This window comes from Anarrhichthys ocellatus, unplaced genomic scaffold (assembly GCF_004355925.1).
Source record: "Anarrhichthys ocellatus isolate YVR2014 unplaced genomic scaffold, GSC_Weel_1.0 scaffold435, whole genome shotgun sequence".
In the NCBI taxonomy this organism is placed as follows: Eukaryota; Metazoa; Chordata; class Actinopteri; order Perciformes; family Anarhichadidae; genus Anarrhichthys; species Anarrhichthys ocellatus.
Genome location: NW_022280409.1, coordinates 20,643 through 39,061, shown reverse-complemented (window position 1 = coordinate 39,061; position 18,419 = coordinate 20,643). Strand labels below are relative to the sequence as shown.

At 40.6% G+C, this 18,419-nt stretch overlaps 1 protein-coding gene across 1 annotated transcript; it reads left to right on the top strand.

Moving 5' to 3' along the window:
* The first annotated feature begins 110 nt into the window (after nucleotides 1-110).
* Nucleotides 111-18,164, top strand: LOC116401415 (isoleucine--tRNA ligase, cytoplasmic-like). Its single transcript, XM_031879783.1, has 12 exons — nucleotides 111-640; nucleotides 2,900-3,002; nucleotides 3,351-3,434; nucleotides 6,367-6,541; nucleotides 8,776-8,888; nucleotides 12,411-12,506; nucleotides 14,178-14,354; nucleotides 14,534-14,654; nucleotides 14,840-14,965; nucleotides 15,465-15,611; nucleotides 16,531-16,683; nucleotides 17,108-18,164. The coding sequence occupies exons 1-12, from the start codon at nucleotides 483-485 to the stop codon at nucleotides 17,188-17,190; spliced, it is 1,536 nt and encodes a 511-aa protein (XP_031735643.1). The 5' UTR covers nucleotides 111-482; the 3' UTR covers nucleotides 17,191-18,164.
* Nucleotides 18,165-18,419: the final 255 nt, after the last annotated feature.

Here is an 18,419-nt window from a genome sequence, read left to right as displayed (position 1 = left end):
GTGTGTGTGTGTGTGTGTGTGTGTGTGTGTGTGTGTGTGTGTGTGTGAGAAAAAAGAGACTGTATTGGGGAAATTTCTCGTGGTGAGGTTTTGCTTTTGTGTGTGCAAGACACGAAGAAATAACGCTGGTATGGACGAGGTGTATGTGCTGGCATGGCTATGAATTATGCATGAGCAGTAGGAGTTTTTATTTATAACACATTGAAGATGTTTGCATGTGAGGCGAGATGCACGCTAAGCACCAGTTAGCCTAACCCACATCAATACAGATCTGAGCTTCAGAAATGAATTAAGCATGGTTGAAAGAAAGTTACACTAGAAGTAACCTCACTCTGGCACCATTCTGTTTGAACTTTATCACCACTGAGGGGAAAAAAAACTACCGTAAAAATCTGTTTTTTATGCTGATTATGCAGATGCTTCTGACTTTTAGACCTTATTGTCAGAAAATGTAAATTAACTACAGTACAGAGCATCTAATAATGTTCTCTTCCTTTTTTCCCCTTCCTTCTCCTCAGGCTCCTTTCACACCCTTCATTACAGAGATGATGTACCAAAATCTGCGTCACCTCATCGATCCCGCCTCTGTCGAAGAGAAGGACAGCGGCAGCATCCACTATCTCATGCTGCCCCAAGTCAGGTTGGAAAAAGCCTTCAATAAAGGTCAAATTTTTACGGACGTTGACCGATTCATTTAAAGCTTAAATTAAAGAGGAAAAATGGCAAAAGAGCCCCGAGAGTTGTCGCTATCCAAGAGCTAAAAGTGTCTCTTGCGATTGTGATTGTCAACGTGTCACCTGTTTTCCCCTGGTCGCTCCCCACATCTTTTGAATATTGTACTTGGAGAAACCAGGTAGAAGTTGAGAATGTACATACTCTTTATATGGAGTTTACCCACAGTGTCATTGTGGAGGGCTGAAATACAGCCGACGTAAGAGGGATCTATTGCACTGTTATGAAATATATAAAGTTTTAGGGAAAATCATACAAAAAGAAACTACATATTTATTCTAGAAACTAGATCGATCATGGAATGCAATGCATCAGGATCTGTCTGATTCGCTCACAAGGTGAGATCACAAAGTGAATCATCATCGTATATTCGCTTTGCAGTAAATATTTAGAGCAGCACGTCACAGTCCTATAAATGACAGGAATGAAAATAGACTTTATATCGTACCTTTCATCCACACAATGCAGATCAAATGTTTCAAAAAGGAGAACGTCCTTTCCTCAGAGGATATCCACTGTTAGTGCAGAGCTTAATCAGTCTCACCTAGAGTGCGTGGCCTTGCTTTACCCCGATCGCATCACACTCTGAACTCCTCGAAGTGGACGCCTTTGAAGCTCAAAAGTCCACAGTAGTTTCTAAAGGAAGTTTCAGGCTTCACAGCAGCTGTTCTCTTTGGGTCTTAACCATTTATTCTCTTTATTCCTGCTGTTCGCTGCTTCCTCTTCCTCTGTGTTGTTAGTTGATACTCTGATCAAATATATATACATGGGAATTATTAGTGCTGTAGATAAAGATTTGCTTTTGAGTCATTTCTAAGCAGATTTTCAGTTCATGTGTCAAATGCAAGGCTTTGTTTCTGGGTGATTAGTTAATCACAGATGCATTTTCCACAGCGCTACATAGTTAGTTATAAGCAACAACATGGTCATCCGATACAGAGAAAGACATTGAAATCCTTGTGCACAGCTTCTCTCAGGTTCACTGCTATCGTCTCGATAAGCAGCCCAACCCCGTTTGTATTTTCAGAGTCAAACTGCCTTATTTAGAAAGCAATGAGAGATTTAGAGAAGCAGAAATACAAAAGGCTTGTCTTTGACTGTCAGCCTCGTGGCTGGATATTGCTCACAAAATATGACCATTTCATTCCCTTCACTCTTGCCTCGGTGGCTGATCAGTTTTGTAAAGCCCGGGAGGAATGTCTAATTGCCCAAACTTAATTGCATCATCTTCAACAACGAAAAAGTTCTGACATGATTAAATATCCACTTGATTTAGCGTAAGGAAAATAGTTTGTGTAATGGTTCATATAATCTCTCCTGTCACTTTGGCAGCACTCAGTGCCGCGGCTTTGTTAGCCGCTTGTCCGTCCTGCTGTCGAATGGGACCACTTCACCCCCCCCTCCCAAAGGTCAGCCACCAATCAGGCGGTGGGAAGAGCTGCTCCTCAATCAGCTCATTAAATGATTGGCTGTCCTTGGAGTGCTCTCCTCTCTCATTTTACGCCACTGTTGTGTGTGTGTGCACACATGGAGAAGAAGACTGTTGGAATAAATGAACAAGCATTGTGCACACACACACACACACGCACGCACGAGTGTGTGCTCCTCCAGACAGTTAGGGCTAATATCGCTATTATGCGTGATGATCTGGCTGTGCAGCTCTAATTTGAATACAGCGGTGGAAGTCGCAGTGTACCTTATTAGTGGATGTTCCCGAGTCAAACTCTGGCGCTGGTGGTTCTGAACTCTGTCTTTGTTAAGATATATGGTACTAACCTTGTCGTGCTCTGTTATTCATTTTCCTCAATATAATAGTAATTTCAAATTTCTAAACCACTGATTAACCAGAATATGACGACCGTTGCCTGTAGGTTTTTTGGCAGAAACGCACCTACGTCCCCTCACTGTGACTTGAAATGGTACATCAGAAGGTGTGTAGTTTTAAAAGATGTTCTTCTCATCTTCCCACATCCACTTATTATAAGGAGGCCGCTCGGTCAGGTGGCACCCGTTGCAATTGCAAAAGTCTCACCAGGTTAACTTCCTCTCCCGTACAACCAAAACTGCAGAGTTCAGAGGTTATTCAGACGCTCGTGCCATGGCATTGCAACGCTACGTATGAGGTGGTGATGCTTAGATTTTCTTTATTTGTGTTTCTGTATTTCAGGGAGAGTGTGATTGACCAGCGCATCGAGAGCGCCGTCTGTCAGATGCAGTCTGTGATTGAGCTGGGCCGAGTGATCCGAGACAGGAAGACTCTGCCCGTTAAGGTGAATCATCAACTTTACTATTCTGTTCATACACTCCAGTATAAGAGGCACAGTGAATTAAGACTCTGGGAAACGTACGATATATCTGCTGATATCGGTAGCGATGTCGGCCGAGTAACAAGAAATTGCAGCACAGAAATGCCAAAGACATGTTTATGTTTTGTTAACTGTAAAATATCAATTATATTACTTGTTTACAGTTCTTTACGGGATCCCTAACTTGCTATAGCTCTCCCATAGATATGGCTTCATCATATTAAGTTATGTTGTGTTAAATATGACAACCCCATTTCTGTGTTTTTTTGTGCTGGAACATGTGACCCACTGTAATGTTGGTGTGTATTTCAGTACCCATTAAAGGAGGTGGTAGTTATTCACCAAGACGCAGAAGCTCTGAAAGACATTCAGTCCCTGCAGAAATACATCCTGGAAGTAAGTAGAACACGCTGTGATTGTGTGTTGATTTGTGCCGTAATGAAGTCGTCTTATTACTTTACCAGTTCTCTGCTTTAAGGAAAGAGGTGCATCTTCTGCTCATCTTTCCTATAAGTTTTACTTTTGCTTTGATCAGTACCATTAGATGTTTAAGTGACAGAGTTAGCTCTCCCAGACCCTGCCAGTGTGTTGATTTGATAGAGGGGGGGAGGGAGCACATGCTCGCACGCAGTCTGTATCTTCAGCTGTAATTTAAATGTCTGCGGTTGGTTCATCTAAAAAAAGGGGGTGGAGCAGATGCCTTGGAAAATGGTTTTACATTTGATCTACTCCAATTGCCACACATGCAAAACCCTTCATCAACTATAGACTTTTTTTTCCTCCATCACATGGAAACATTGAATTACTGTTAATGTGTTTGTGTGCTTCATAGTCACAGTAATAAGCATCGTTATAGTTCACGCAGCTCTCCTAGCTCTTGTTTTACATAAAGAGCCTGCAAGTTTGACTTTCCAGGTAAGGTCAAGACATCCTGTATGTTTAACTATATAAAAAACAATGCATTTCCAATGTCAGTGTCTTTTTTTGATTTTTTTATAGCATTCACATAACATCATCAGTGTATTGTTATGAACTGTAAATTGCAGATTGATTACAAGTGTGTCTGGTCCATTCAGGTGCTGCCCAAAAGACTCAGACAGACTAATTGTCATTTAGTGCAGGAAGCCATTAAACTGACATTATCTCTTTGTCTTTGGGTTTGCTTTTGCACCAACAAAGCTCAATAAGTCAATGTTGTTCCACAGCTGACTCAGATAACTACTCTTCAGTAAGAATGTTTCAAGCTGTTCAATGCTTTACCTGGAAATGTTGAAGTCTTTCCATTCTTACTGATGCATCTTAGATGGAGAATTGATTGTGGCTCTTGTTTCCATATATGAGATGGGGATTACCTGTAGAAGGGCTGCTGGTGCAACCTTTTGTTGGAACCTTCAAGCTTAATCTTAGTTGGAGCCACTTCTTACCTCTCACTCTATTTGATTTCTGGTGAGGAAAACATTTAACCTTGCCGGCGTCTAGCTTCCCTCCAGTAAACAAGGTTTATTTGATCCTAACTGAGAGCACTTTAAGGTCCTGCAGCCCAGAGAAGAACCTTCAGACTCTCTTACTATTGATGTCATTTCAGTTGAGCTGAGCTTTTGAAAGTTGGGATTCACCTTTTCACTGCGGCTTTTACTTAGATTCCTTCATTATTGTTCTATAATTATTACTATTTAACTGGTCCTTCTCTGTGATTCATTTAAATTTATTTTATCACTACCTAAATGTGCAGCGATTGGGCACCTATTGTTGTTATCGACTGGCTCGCTGACTGGTTGATTTCATGGCTGACTTGCTCTCTGAGTGAATTACATTTTCTGTTTACAGCACATGTCTGGAGCAATTACAGTTTTTAATTTGACTCCTACAGGATGTAACAAAGCATCTAGCTTAACTCAAGACCCTTCAGAATGGCCTTTCCAATGTATAGAGTAGCGGATACCATTGGCATTAATACTAGCACTGGCATATTTCAGTGGCAGACAGTGGCTAGCTGCTAGCTGGGCAGACAGCTAGCAGCTAGCTGGCTCAGCTCAACCCCACTTTTCGAGTTAAGCTGTGTCGTCAAGGTGGAGACGGCCAGAGCCACTCACTTTGAGCTTCAAAACGGCTCTTCAGAAACCAGTGGGCTATGTGGTGGAAATTACTTATTTTATTTGATACAGTCGGAAGTCTTATGGAAGAAAGTAGGCACACAATTGGATTGGCTGTTGATGGCTGTAGCTTTGATCAGCTTTGCGTTGCCGAGCTGAAGACGTTCAGTGGAAATATCCAATGACTTTGCTGTTTTATTTGACGGCAGCCTGAATATATTGTAATGCAACAACATCACACACAAACAAAGCCATAAATGTCTTGAAGATAAGAGAGGTGCTTTTTGTGCCCTTTAGCGTTGATTCATTCCTATTTTCACAAACCAAGCTCAGCTCAAAACAGGAGTTCCAGCTGCTATTTTCCACCCCACACTCAGCCCACTACAGCACTACAGCAGCTTATCTGTGCTCAGATATGCTCGAACTAAGTCCCGCTTTTCAGCATGATTGACTGAAAGAAGCTGTGCATGGCAGGCCAGGGTGGGTGTCAGAATGTCTAAACTTAGTATCTCTATTGCTACACCAGATATAACCGGATCACAGATTTCTATCTCCATTTAGATTTAGGAATAAAATGTACTGTACTGAAAGTACTGCCTGTATAGGAGGACTCACTTACCAGTTGATTTCATGGCTGACTTACTCTGTAAGTGCATGACTCGATAGTAATCAAGTATTGATTTGCTCTTTACAGTACATGCCCGGGGTATTTAAAGTATTTAATTGTTTTCTCGAGTTGTGTTTTTGTTAAGTTTTCTATTAAGTTTAGCTTTAGTTCACTTTTAATGTGCATTGGCAGTTTAATGAATGCAGACAATATTTTTGTAACTAACTAATTTATTTCAAGTCTTACATTGCTTTTGGATTGATTGGACAGATGTTGGGTGCGTGAGTTTAAAAGGTTCAAAGGTTAAACTGAACAAATGCAACTGGGTCACTTAACATTTGCATTGTTGCCAGGAGGGCTTTGTTCATTTTATTTAGCGAACGTTTTTGGCCTTTAATGATTTAACGACATGTAATGAAATGAGGTTTTTTTGTTATTTTTGCAGTGCACATTAAAATTGTATTTTATTTTATTTGTTTCAATTTTTGTATTCATTTTCATGTTTGTTTTTTGATCAACAGTAACAACCCTAGTAACTGGTACTCATCCATATACTTGGGAAGCATCAAGGCAGCGACAAGACCTTTTCTAAGACATAGGTTGTGTCTTTTTTCTTTTCATCTTCCAGGAGCTTAATGTGCGACAGTTGACACTGTCAACAGACAAGGACAAGTACGGGATCCGTCTGAGAGCCGAGCCGGACCACATGGTGCTGGGCAAGAGACTGAAGGGGGCCTTCAAAGCCATCACGGCTTCTATCAAGGAGCTCACCAGCGAACAGCTCGAGGCCTTCCAGAAGACAGGTATTGCTCTGTTTTCAAAAAAAGACGCAAAATCTGTGAACTTAAAAATCAGACTCAAAGGAAAATCTTTAAAATTATGAAGTTCTTTTGTTTGCATTTACACAATGTACGCCTGTGTGAATTTAGTTTTTAGTACTTGTGGTCTTTATGTCAAAAACTAAATCAGTAGTCTGTGATTTAGTTTACACAATCATTAATGAGTGAAGAACAGCAGGTTGGTTTTAGGATTTTACACACATTTACAGCTGCACCGTTGCTGCAAATTGTGTTGAAATCATATATATTTCACTAAAAGCTCAACTGTGAGTCCTTGCAATGAAGCCGAGTACAGACAGACGGGCAGTTTATCCTCCGAATGCCAAACCCTTACCCTTCTGAAACTATAATCAGAGCCGGAGTACGGATCAAAGCTCTGCAAGGTATCTTGTCTCTCCAATTATAGAGAGACGAGGAGAGCCCCCAGAATCTCTGGGGAAGGAAGCAGTGGAGGTCAGCTGGGCTGTGGGAACTTAACATTTCCAATCACTCGGATGTTTGAAATGAAGCCAATTGTAAGGAGAGAAGGAGGCTGGGCGATGGAAGGAAAGAGATGGATGGTGGAAACACACAGATGACTGTGTGCAGCGGAACCAAGTAGCATTTCACTGACTTGATATTAAAGCCAAGATGGGACGTTTTAGATTACAAAACCTGCTTTTACGGTGCTAATGTATAATGTTTCACCTGTCGCTGTTAAAAGGAATAGTTCAACACAATATCAAGCTTCAGCTAGCTGACAATTGGTGGAAGGTACACCACTGACTCTGAAATAATCTATACATGAAAAAGCTAACTACTCAGACTCGGTGTCCACTTTTAACCTCTTGAGCAATTTCTAGCTGAGAATCCGTTACTCAGAAAACCTTTTTAGACTAGAAGGGGAGCGATTTGGCGAGAAACTGATGTGCGTTCATGACCGTTGGTTGTATGACTCAATATTCCTTACCTGCAGCTTTTGATCCCATCCCAAAGAGGTTAAGAGAGAAGGTGGAAAAGAGCGGAGAAGCAGGGAGGGACACAGGAAATCAAACCATGGAAATCTATGATTAGAGAGAAAGGGAGTGACTGTTTCACCCAGCCTCTGGGTTTGGAGAAGTGAAGAGGAGAGGAGAACCCTGTCACGCTTTTTAGTCGGGACACAGACGGGGGTAATTGCTGCCACTGGCAAAATGGAGATATAAACCTGACTAGAATGGGTTTGCTGTATTGTTTAAAAGCTCAGATCTCGTGTGGATTTGGACAGGAAGACTACAATGTGAGGAATCTGAAAAAGCAAGCAAATACTGGTTTAGACCCATGCCAATTCAAAACAAAGCCCCGGCATGCATGCGGGTTAAGAGAGCACTTTACTCAGTATGATTAGGTGTAATTGAAACCATTTCTAGAATCCGTTCCACGAGACAAACACCGAACTAAATAATCATTTCACACTATCAGTTGGCACTGTATTGAAATTGAATTAGGAGAATAGCCCAGCAACTAATTGTTTATCATCCAATCTGCATTAAAGTCTGTTGTCAGCATCGATTTGATCATAATGGGCATCAATATATAGATAATTTTCTAATGCATAAATGGATTTTCATCCTCTCTTAAATTATACATTTTCTGTAATTAGACTGGTGGTATTTTAGATTTATAGAAAGCATCTGAAAATCTGTACGTCTAGTTGAGTTTTTATGTTATTATTATTATCTAGTTTAACTATTACGTAGTGATGTGAGTGATTCAACAAAACTGTTACTTCCAAACAGTTAAAAATTGTTCTTTATTTCGTGTCACTCGACATCCAACTGACAACGCACCAGAACATTGTTCATCATCGTCTGTGTAGACTCAACCACATTGTTTTGTCCGAGAATATCCCAACCCAAGAGGAACATCTTAATATTTGTGGTAGCAAATCGTTTTGATGAATGTATATTAAGTATGGTTTGACTCATTTTCTCACAGCCCCTGGTGAGTTTTGTGTTGGCTGTATGCTTTATGGTGGTTCAGATATGTGGTCTGATGATGCTGAGACACAGTAGGGTTCCACTGGTGTTGAGTTCTGCACGGACAGCAAATCTACGTATACTTACAATTCATTTGCTGTTCTCTGACTCGATGGATGTTATTTTTTCCCCCCATATTTTTAGGTTCAGTACCATAACTGTAGTTCTGAACGTTTCCATGTTGTTGTGGTTCATGTTAAGGATCCATCGAGGTGGACGGCCATGAGCTTCATGAGGAGGACCTGAGACTCATGTACACCTTCGACCAGAGCTCTGGCTCAGCAGCGCAGTATGAAGCACACTCTGATTCACAGGTATGCTTTCCATTTAAACCCAATCATTTTTGCATTAGATAGTTTTTGCATGCACATTTAACATCATTCAGGAAAAAAAGCATAAAAATAAGATTTATTTCTTGATTTTCTGTGGACAAACATAGCTTCCCTGTTTAAAGGGACAGTTAAACCCAAAATCAAAAGCACATATTTTTCCTCTTACTTCAGTGCTATTTATCAATGTGGATTGTTTTGATGTGAGTTGCCTAGTTTTGAAGATATCCGCCGTAGAGATGTCTGCCTTCTGTCCACTATAATGCGACTCTATGCGCCATTTTCATTTGAAATACTCACCAGCAATGCATTTTTCCATAACTCATGATCAAGATAATCCACAGACCTTCTGAGCAGTTTCATGTAGGAACTACTTTCTTTCAACCATAGTTCCTTCTTTTCTCGGCTAGAAAGAGAATAATTATTACCCAAAATGTGAGGCTGTTCCTTAAAACCTTGAAGCAGTTGCATCCTTTTTATTTGAATGAATATAGATATAGATTTTTATTTTACTACTTTTAGTTGGTTTAATGTTTTGAATATTTTCCTAATTTATTTCCTACACTTGCTGCACCCGTCATAATTGATTGTATCACATATTATTTTTAACTTGTGAAAGTTGACATATCATTCATGTCCTTGTTTTACACAAAGGGTTATAAATAATTGTTAAATTTCAGTCTCTTGTTAACAAAAAGGTATAGAAATACACACGTACAGTACACCCCCCTCTCTCCTTACTGCCACCTGACTATTAGATTGAGCTGCAAAGTCTAATGTAACCTGATATTTTAATATAGATATACAGTTGTGTGAAAAAGTGTTTGCCCCCTTCCTGATTTCTTATTTTTTTGCATTTTTGTCACACTTAAATGTTTCAGATCATCAAACAAATTTAAATATTAGACAAAGATAACACAAGTAAACACAAAATGCAGTTTTTAAATGAAGGTTTTTATTATTAAGGGGGGAAAAAAAATCCAAACCTACATGGCCCTGTGTGAAAAAGTGATTGCCCCCCCTGTTAAAACATAAATTAACTGTGGTTTATCACATCTTTGGAAAGCTGAGTTCAATTTCTCTAGCCACACCCAGGCCTGATTACTGCCACACCTGTTCTCAATCAAGAAATCACTTAAATAGGACCTGCCTGACAAAGTGAGGTAGACCAAAAGATCCTCAAAAGCTAGACATCATGCTGCGATCCAAAGAAATTCAGGAACAAATGAGAAACAAAGTAATTGAGATCTATCAGTCTGGAAAAGGTTACAAAGCCATTTCTAAAGCTTTGGGACTCCAGCGAACCACAGTGAGAGCCATTATCCACGAATGGCGAAAACATGGAACAGTGGTGAACCTTCCCAGGAGTGGCCGGCCGACCAAAATTACCCCAAGAGCGCAGCGACGACTCATCCAAGAGGTCACAAAAGACCCCAGAACAACATCCAAAGAACTGCAGGCCTCACTTGCCTCAATCAAGGTCAGTGCTCATGACTCCACCATAAGAAAGAGACTGGGCAAAAATGGCCTGCATGGCAGAGTTCCAAGACGAAAACCAGTGCTGAGCAAAAAGAACATAAAGGCTCGTCTCAGTTTTGCCAGAAAACATCTTAATGATCCCCAAGACTTTTGGGAAAATACTCTGGCGTAAAAGTAACACGGCATTTCAGAAAAGGAACATCATACCAACAGTAAAATATGGTGGTGGTAGTGTGATGGTCTGGGGCTGTTTTGCTGCTTCAGGACCTGGAAGACTTGCTGTGGTAAATGGAACCATGAATTCTGCTGTCTACCAAAAAATCCTGGAGGAGAATGTCCGGCCATCTGTTCGTGACCTCAAACTGAAGCGCACTTGGGTTCTGCAGCAGGACAATGATCCAAAACACACCAGCAAGTCCACTCTGAATGGCTTAAGAAAAACAAAATGAAGACTTTGGAGTGGCCTAGTCAAAGTCCCGACCAGAATCCGATTGAGATGCTGTGGCATGACCTTAAAAAGGCGGTTCATGCTCGAAAACCCTCCAATGTGGCTGAATTACAACAATTCTGCAAAGATGAGTGGGCCAAAATTCCTCTACAGCTCTGTAAAAGACTCATTGCCAGTTATCGCAAATGCTTGATTGCAGTTGTTGCTGCTAAGGGTGGCCCAACCAGTTATTAGGTTTAGGGGGCAATCACTTTTTCACACAGGGCCATGTAGGTTTGGATTTTTTTTCCCCCTTAATAATAAAAACCTTCATTTAAAAACTGCATTTTGTGTTTACTTGTCTTATCTTTGTCTAATATTTAAATTTGTTTGATGATCTGAAACATTTAAGTGTGACAAACATGCAAAAAGATAAGAAATCAGGAAGGGGGCAAACACTTTTTCACACAACTGTATATATCTATATGCCTTTCCACGACTGCTCCTGCACCAAGCCGCCATATACTGTAAATGCATTTATTCGTCCTCACTGTGAGTGTGATGTATGAAATCATTTCACGGCTAAGTGGAAAGCGGCATGTATGCGTTTCCCACAGGCCCTCTCTAATCAGTGCTCCTCCAACCGTGCACACACCACACGGCTGCACCTTCATACCAGTTTACTGAGCTGGCTTTTTAGTTCTCTCTGTTACACTCGCTCGCTCGCACTGACTCTCCAGCTCCCATCTGTCTGTTTCTCTGTTCTTTCTCTCTCATATTCTTTCTCTGTTTGCTTTTGTGGACTTTTCTCAGTCACTCTGTAATCCTTTTTTTTCTTCCCATGGTGAAGTGTTCGGGGCTCGCAGCAGCAGCACAACAGACACTCAATATTGTCATTATTGCTGCGTGGGTGGTTGTTGTTTTTTATTACTTTTACATTATAAATGTTTGAACAACAGTGTAAGGCAGATTTATTACATGAAGGTTGCTCGCTGCCTTGTCAGCTGTATAGTTGTTAGCGCATGGCTGAAGGAGTCTGGTCACTGAGTGGAAGTCCAAGATCTTCATTTCAAGTGAAATGATGTCACACTCTTCTACTACTCTGTCAGATGGACATTGCAGTAATTGTGGGGTGTACATGATGAGAGTACAACCTGTCAGCATTCATTTTGTAGGAGCTCACTGTTTGTTGTTATGGTAACATGAAAACATTTAATTCATGCCTTAACTACATCACCTCGGCAAGGGAGTCAACAAGCTTTGTTTAGGGTGCTAACCTACAACTGGCTAAAGTAGATACTTAGTTGATTGATAAAAAAATAATAATAGAAATGTATAAATTAAACATTTGTTTTCTTACAATATACGTACCTCAGAATTCTGTATTTCTCTTTGCCCAAATATTGAAACTTAATATCTGAAAGAAAGCTTTATATTTGTGCTCAAATACATATTGAATGAGTCTGGTTTGCCCACACTTATTGTTGTTTTTTGTTGTTGAATTGAGCCGATACTGATACAGGTGTCTTTTGGTAACATCAGTTCTGTAAATATGTAGTTTAAAAGCCCTCCTGTTGTCCTCTGGGTCTGCTGTCCTCCAGGTTCTTGTGCTGTTGGATGTCACCCCGGACCAGTCCATGATGGATGAAGGCGTTGCCCGAGAGGTCATCAACCGCATTCAGAAACTACGCAAGAAGGTGGGACACTTATTTCAGGAGCACTACTAGCTATGGAAACCAGAGTGACACATAACACACTACTAGTGAATTTTACAATCCAGTGTCTAATGAATAGAATACAACATATTAGAAACAGTTTGCCAACACATGTAATCTGGGCTGTGCCAGGGTGAGCAAAACATGCCACTGAGGTGGTGGTTACTGGAAGACAAAATACATAATAATAATAATACGTCGCAAGACAACTAAGCAAGCCGCTGCGGTGGACGTTTGTCACTCTTTTCTGACATTTTATAAACTATGAATTGATTGTAATGAAAGTTATCGGTGGTTCCAGCCTCACAATGTAGACCAAGCATAAAGAAATGTGCTGTATCATTTTGTTACATTTCCCTCCTGATCACCCCGTGCTACCCCTTTCCTCTTTATGTCCCATGCTAATTCTGTCAGGGCAGTTTTCAAATCTTTCCACTGCAGCGTCACAGTTAGAAGTTTCTCCATCATAAGGCAGGCTTAATGGAAGCTTAATTACAGTCTGGCCCCTTTCAGATTCTAATGTTGGAGCTTTGAAGTGGTCTGGGGAGTAAAGACGGATTAGCCAACAACCTCTTGTTTTCACAAGCAACAAACTGTTTTTTCCGTCCCCCTATAGCAGTGGTGTGCTCTGGCTCCCGGCCAGGCTAAATTCCTCCAGTTATTTCAAACTGAGATCTGTTAAGAATTTTCCACCCCTGCGATGGGAATTAATTTTGAGCAATTCTTTGACATGTTTGGTTGTAGTTTGTGGTTGTGCATGTGTGTCTTAATCAGTGTTTTGTGTGGGTATTTGTGTGTTAACATATGCAGGGTTGAGAAATGGAGGTCAGCGTTTCCTTTTCGTTGTTGGACTTGACTGGAGAACTGGAGATAGCTGTAGTTCTGTGACTTGACACACACATACACTCTCAAACACTGTACTAACCCCTTCAGGGTAGGGTCAGTACCTTGACTTGGCAGGAAAAGCCTATAAACCTTCCTCCATTGATTGACTGCTTCTCTGTATCTAGCTAACGTTATTCCTCTGCCCTTGAGCCACATACTGCAACGTGCGTTTGTGTGTGTACTATACAGTCAATGTATGTGTGTAGGGCTGTGCACACATGTGCAGGGGCTGCACACTGAAGATTAGAATGAGATCAATGTGTTTGAATGTGTCAAGGTTAGAGGAAGCTGTCGGCACACAATGACAAAATAGACAGGCTTTCATCCAATGAAAAAGCTCCCCTTGTTCCCCCTCCCTTTATTTGGTCCTACACTGTCTGTTTTTTGCTTTGTTTTTAATCTCCTCCTTCTCTTCTTTTGGCTGCCTTTTCATTGTGTTACTTCCTTCTTTATGTAATTGTTTCTTACAGATTTTATTTTCTTATAGAAGAGAAAAAAGCTTTGAAGAGAATTACTTGTCATAAAATTGGGATTCTTTGCGTCCTCTGCAATCATTTTTTAAAATCAGATAACTGATTTTTCTATTATTCTGCATCATTGTTTGAAGAGTTATTCAAGCAGTACATATTCACTCACTAATGGTTCCTGTTGTCTTTCAGCTCTTTTGCTCAAACAAACATCCTTACTTATTTTCTGAATGATACTGTACTTGGTATTCGTTTACATATTAAAACCCACTATCTGTCACTCAACCACCTTGTCTCACAGGGCCATTTGGTGCCATCAGATGAGATAGCTGTGTACTACCGCTGCCAGCCAGAGGGGCAGTACTTGGGCTCTGTGATCCAGGCTCACACTGACTTCATCCTGGCTACCACCAAGGCTCCACTGCTGCCCTTCCCCATCCCCAAGACTGCCAGCGTCATCATAGAGGAAAAGACTCGGGTATGAAATGACACCTCAGGGCAAGCAGGAATATTGTTAAAAAAAAATGTTCTGCTTAGTGATTCCCATATCACCATTGTCTGAATGTATTTGTGTTATAAGTCATAATTAGATTTTTAGTTTAAAGAACACAAAAAGTCAGTATGTCTTTGTCATGCTCTTGTTTTCCCTTCTTTCAGCTGAAGGGCTCAGATCTGGAGTTAACCATAGTAAAGGGGTCTTCAGCCCCTCGGGCTCTTTTAAATGGACCAGCTTGCACCTATGTGAACGTCAGGGTGAAGGTCAACAACACAGAACAAGGTAGCACATTGGAAGGCCAAAAAGCAAGTCTGTTCTTCCAGCCAGAAAAGATTTAACAAGAAAATGTGCAACAGTTGAACTGTCGATAGAAGTTGCTCCAGCCTTGGTTATTTAGCATTTCACTCTGTAAACTGTTTAGCTATGTCAATAATCCTGTAATCCTGGCTGACTCGTTCCTTGTTCAGAGGGGGTGGTGCTGTTGGAGAACCCGAAAGGCGATAACAGACTAGACTTGGACAAGCTGAAGAAAGTGTGCAGCAGCATCTTTGGAACCAACAACGCCCAACTCAGGTTCTTCAACGGCGGGACTGGTGAGAACTGGTTTTGGACCCTTAGAAAGATATAAATGCAGCGAATCGCTGTTATGGTTGAAACATCTGCCATCTCCTATTACTCCCACACAATATTTATAATTTTCCTAATACCTATATGATATTATTATGGAAGTGCACATACATGTGCGTGTGTGCGTTTAACTAAAATGTGTGGCTAGCTAGCTTAACTGAGAACACACACTGAGCACCTGCCTTGTCAGCGGGCTACATAGCTGTAGCTAACTTTTGTCATCAAACTACACCATCTAGTGCAGGTGCTATTGACCCACCAGACACTGTACTGGATGCTGGTGAAGCATCACTGTACAAACTTCTGTATCAGTAGGTAAAGCATTTAGCCTGCGAGCTAACCATAGTTAGCTATCTAATGCTACTTTTTTTCAGTTTAGTTTGTTTGGCATTATGACAAGGAAATCAAATATAAACGTTTCTAGCTTCTTCCAACTGATGGTGTGCATTTGTGTGTTCATTGCAGAGTTGACCAGTAAAATGGACCTTCAGGCTTTGAGCGGTAAAACATTGTCAGTGACTTCAGGCTCTTCCTCCCCTGGCCAAGTCCCCAGCACCGACACCCTTCTATGTCCTTACGTTAACCTGCTGCTCTGCAACGCACAGCCAGCTGGTGAGAAAAACACACTCACACACACAACCACACACATACTGTACATATACCCATGCACAACTGAAATCAGTCCTTCTCACTGTTTAAAAGGCTGCTATTCATCTTTTTAATTATAATCAACCGATCCCCTGGGCAGAACAAAACCAACAATGAATTTAGCCTGCTGACAATTTTAGCCTGGCTATTTCTGAAAAGAAAGTGTCCAACACATAATCCCCCATTAAACCGCAATTGTTGTTGTAACGCTTTGTTTTTTTTGGGTTGTTTAAAAAAAATAAATAAATAAAAAATTAGATTAAGCAAGTTGATAAATGAGCGTTAGAAGGGTGCTGGTAGGCAGACCATCTTTCCTTGTGAGCAGAGCTGTTTTCTGTCTTTCTACTTAGCTAAGCTAACCAGCCTCTGGCTGTAGCTTCATATTTACCAGACAAACAGGAAAGCAAATGCATGTTTTTCCCAGAATGTCCAACCATTCCTTTAACTACTTTCTATACTGTCTGGTATTTTAAACTATACTAATACATCATATTTGATATGTTAATTATACGTTTTGTGTATAAACTCATAATCTGTACAGTAAATAGAAACTGTGCTTTGTTCTTTTGTTTATTTTATACACACTCATTGTGTGTTGTACTCTGTTCACTTTACTGAAGAAAGTGTACCATAATCCATCTTATGCTTAAAGTAATTCGCACTCAAACACTTCCCCCTCGCCCCTCTGACCCTCCATCTACCTATTGATCAGTCTGTCTCTTGTTGATCTATCATTCCTCCTCTCTCTCTCTCTTGTTTGTCCCGTGGCTTTGGCTCAGGCTTGTTACCTTTACAGGACTTCAAGCCAATCTGGTCTTGATTTGTAAAGGACAGGAAGTCCGTCTGGTTTACTTCTCTTCAACACTCTTCCTATCTCCCCCAGAATGCCAGACCGGAGAGGTGGGCACCCTCCTGCTGGTGAATCCAGTGGGTCAGAATGCGCTCCACTACTCAGGCCTCCTGTCTGAGGCTGCCAAGGTGTTCGGGCTCCGCAGCAGACTGCTTAAACTCTACCTGGACCAGGACCTCACCCAGGGTAAGATGAAAAGATGGCGGATACCATTTTGACTATAGCGTCCACTTTGAAGACTTTTAAACTGATGTAGGGCCAATAATACAGCGAGAGGAACATCTGATTGATGGTTTTTACCTTCATCATGTAACGGGTCACTGAGAGGAAGTGAAGTGGCTATGATATAATGGCACGGTGTGATAAAGTTCTGTATTATGGATGGAAACTTTACAGCACATTCCTTCGTGGTTTTCCAGAGTTTTTTCAATTATCTCATTTAAATAAACTAACCTAACCTCCCAATGTGAGCAGCTTGAGATCTTTGCAGTTTTTTTTTTTTTTGAAAACTCTGATCTGTTGTGATTGCTTAAATGTTTTTCCACAACCTAATTTTAGCTGACTAGATAGAAATAAACATACTTTGTAACTGTTTGTTTTTGTTTTTCAGAGCTGCCAGCTGATTCATCGGTAAAATCTCTAGACACCAAAACCCTGTTTGTGCGAGTTCTTCCAACATCTGCCGAGGCCTAAATCCAGAGGAGCCATCTTTAGGAACATTTGTCTCAGATGACTCACAGGTTCCCTGAATGAGGTTTTTTACCAGTTAAATTCCACAAATAGTCCTGTTGGTGTTTGACATTTTTTTCTGAAATCCTGATGCAGAGCAAGTTTGTCTGTCAAGTTCACACGTTTTAATTCATTGAGTCACAATCAGCCACGTCTTGAAATGTCTTAAGACAACTTAAGGCACGAAATGAGTGTCTTGATATTTTGATTTGTTTCAATGCATTTCAAGATGTGATGATAGCTCTAACTCATCATCGTATTTAGCCGAGACTTCCCTTGTACGGCCTGGTGACAGTTTCTAAGACAGAACAGCGTGTTGCTGGGTTTTATTATTCTAGACAGAGGAGAGATGCACTATCATCATTTTTACACTAGAAAGTGGATGCACTTAAAAAACAGAACGATTGTTTATACATAACAGCTTAATAGACTCGCTGGATAGATGTGTAAGTGTGATAGAAGGAAAACCTGACATCAAACTACCCAGGAAGAAATGCCAATGTCTTGTTTTTTACTGCAGAATTCTTTTCAGTCATGTTTCAATATTTCTTCTTGGACTTCACAGAACTGTCTAAACTGTCTAGCTGTAAACCCATGTATGTTTTTGTCTTTATTATGCTTATGTTAAAAAATGATGCAAGCTACTTCTGTTCAAGGCTTATTTGAGGTGAGCTTTGTCCAGAATAATCATTGCTCTGGCTCATCATTGGGGAAACAATTTGTCCGGTTGTGCTTACACATGATTTAGAATTGAACAGATAAACCTGCTGCTCATTGCATTGGGAATCCTCTGACAATTGTAAAGGCATTTAAAAGGTGAAATGGATTTTCGGGCTGCTGCTGTACCTCAAGGACAAAAGAGTTCTCTATTAAAAAGAGCAACAAATGGATAATGTACTATTTTAAGTGACAAATGGAATAAATCAAAGGTGAATCGACATTCTTTTTTTTTTTTTTTTTCTTCTGCTCACTAAAACCTCTGAATGACAAGAAGAGACGCATCATGTCCGTGACTTAGCTGCAGATGTGGAACATTTAGTTTGCCTTTGTTTTCCTGGTACTTTCACTGAGTGCAAGGTTAGAGAACAAGTCTAACAAAGGGGATTAAAAATGGCTTCGGCAGCAATAAAATATAATGAAAAGGAATAGTTTTACAAAATTGGTTAAGTACAATTATTCGCCTTGTTGCCGAG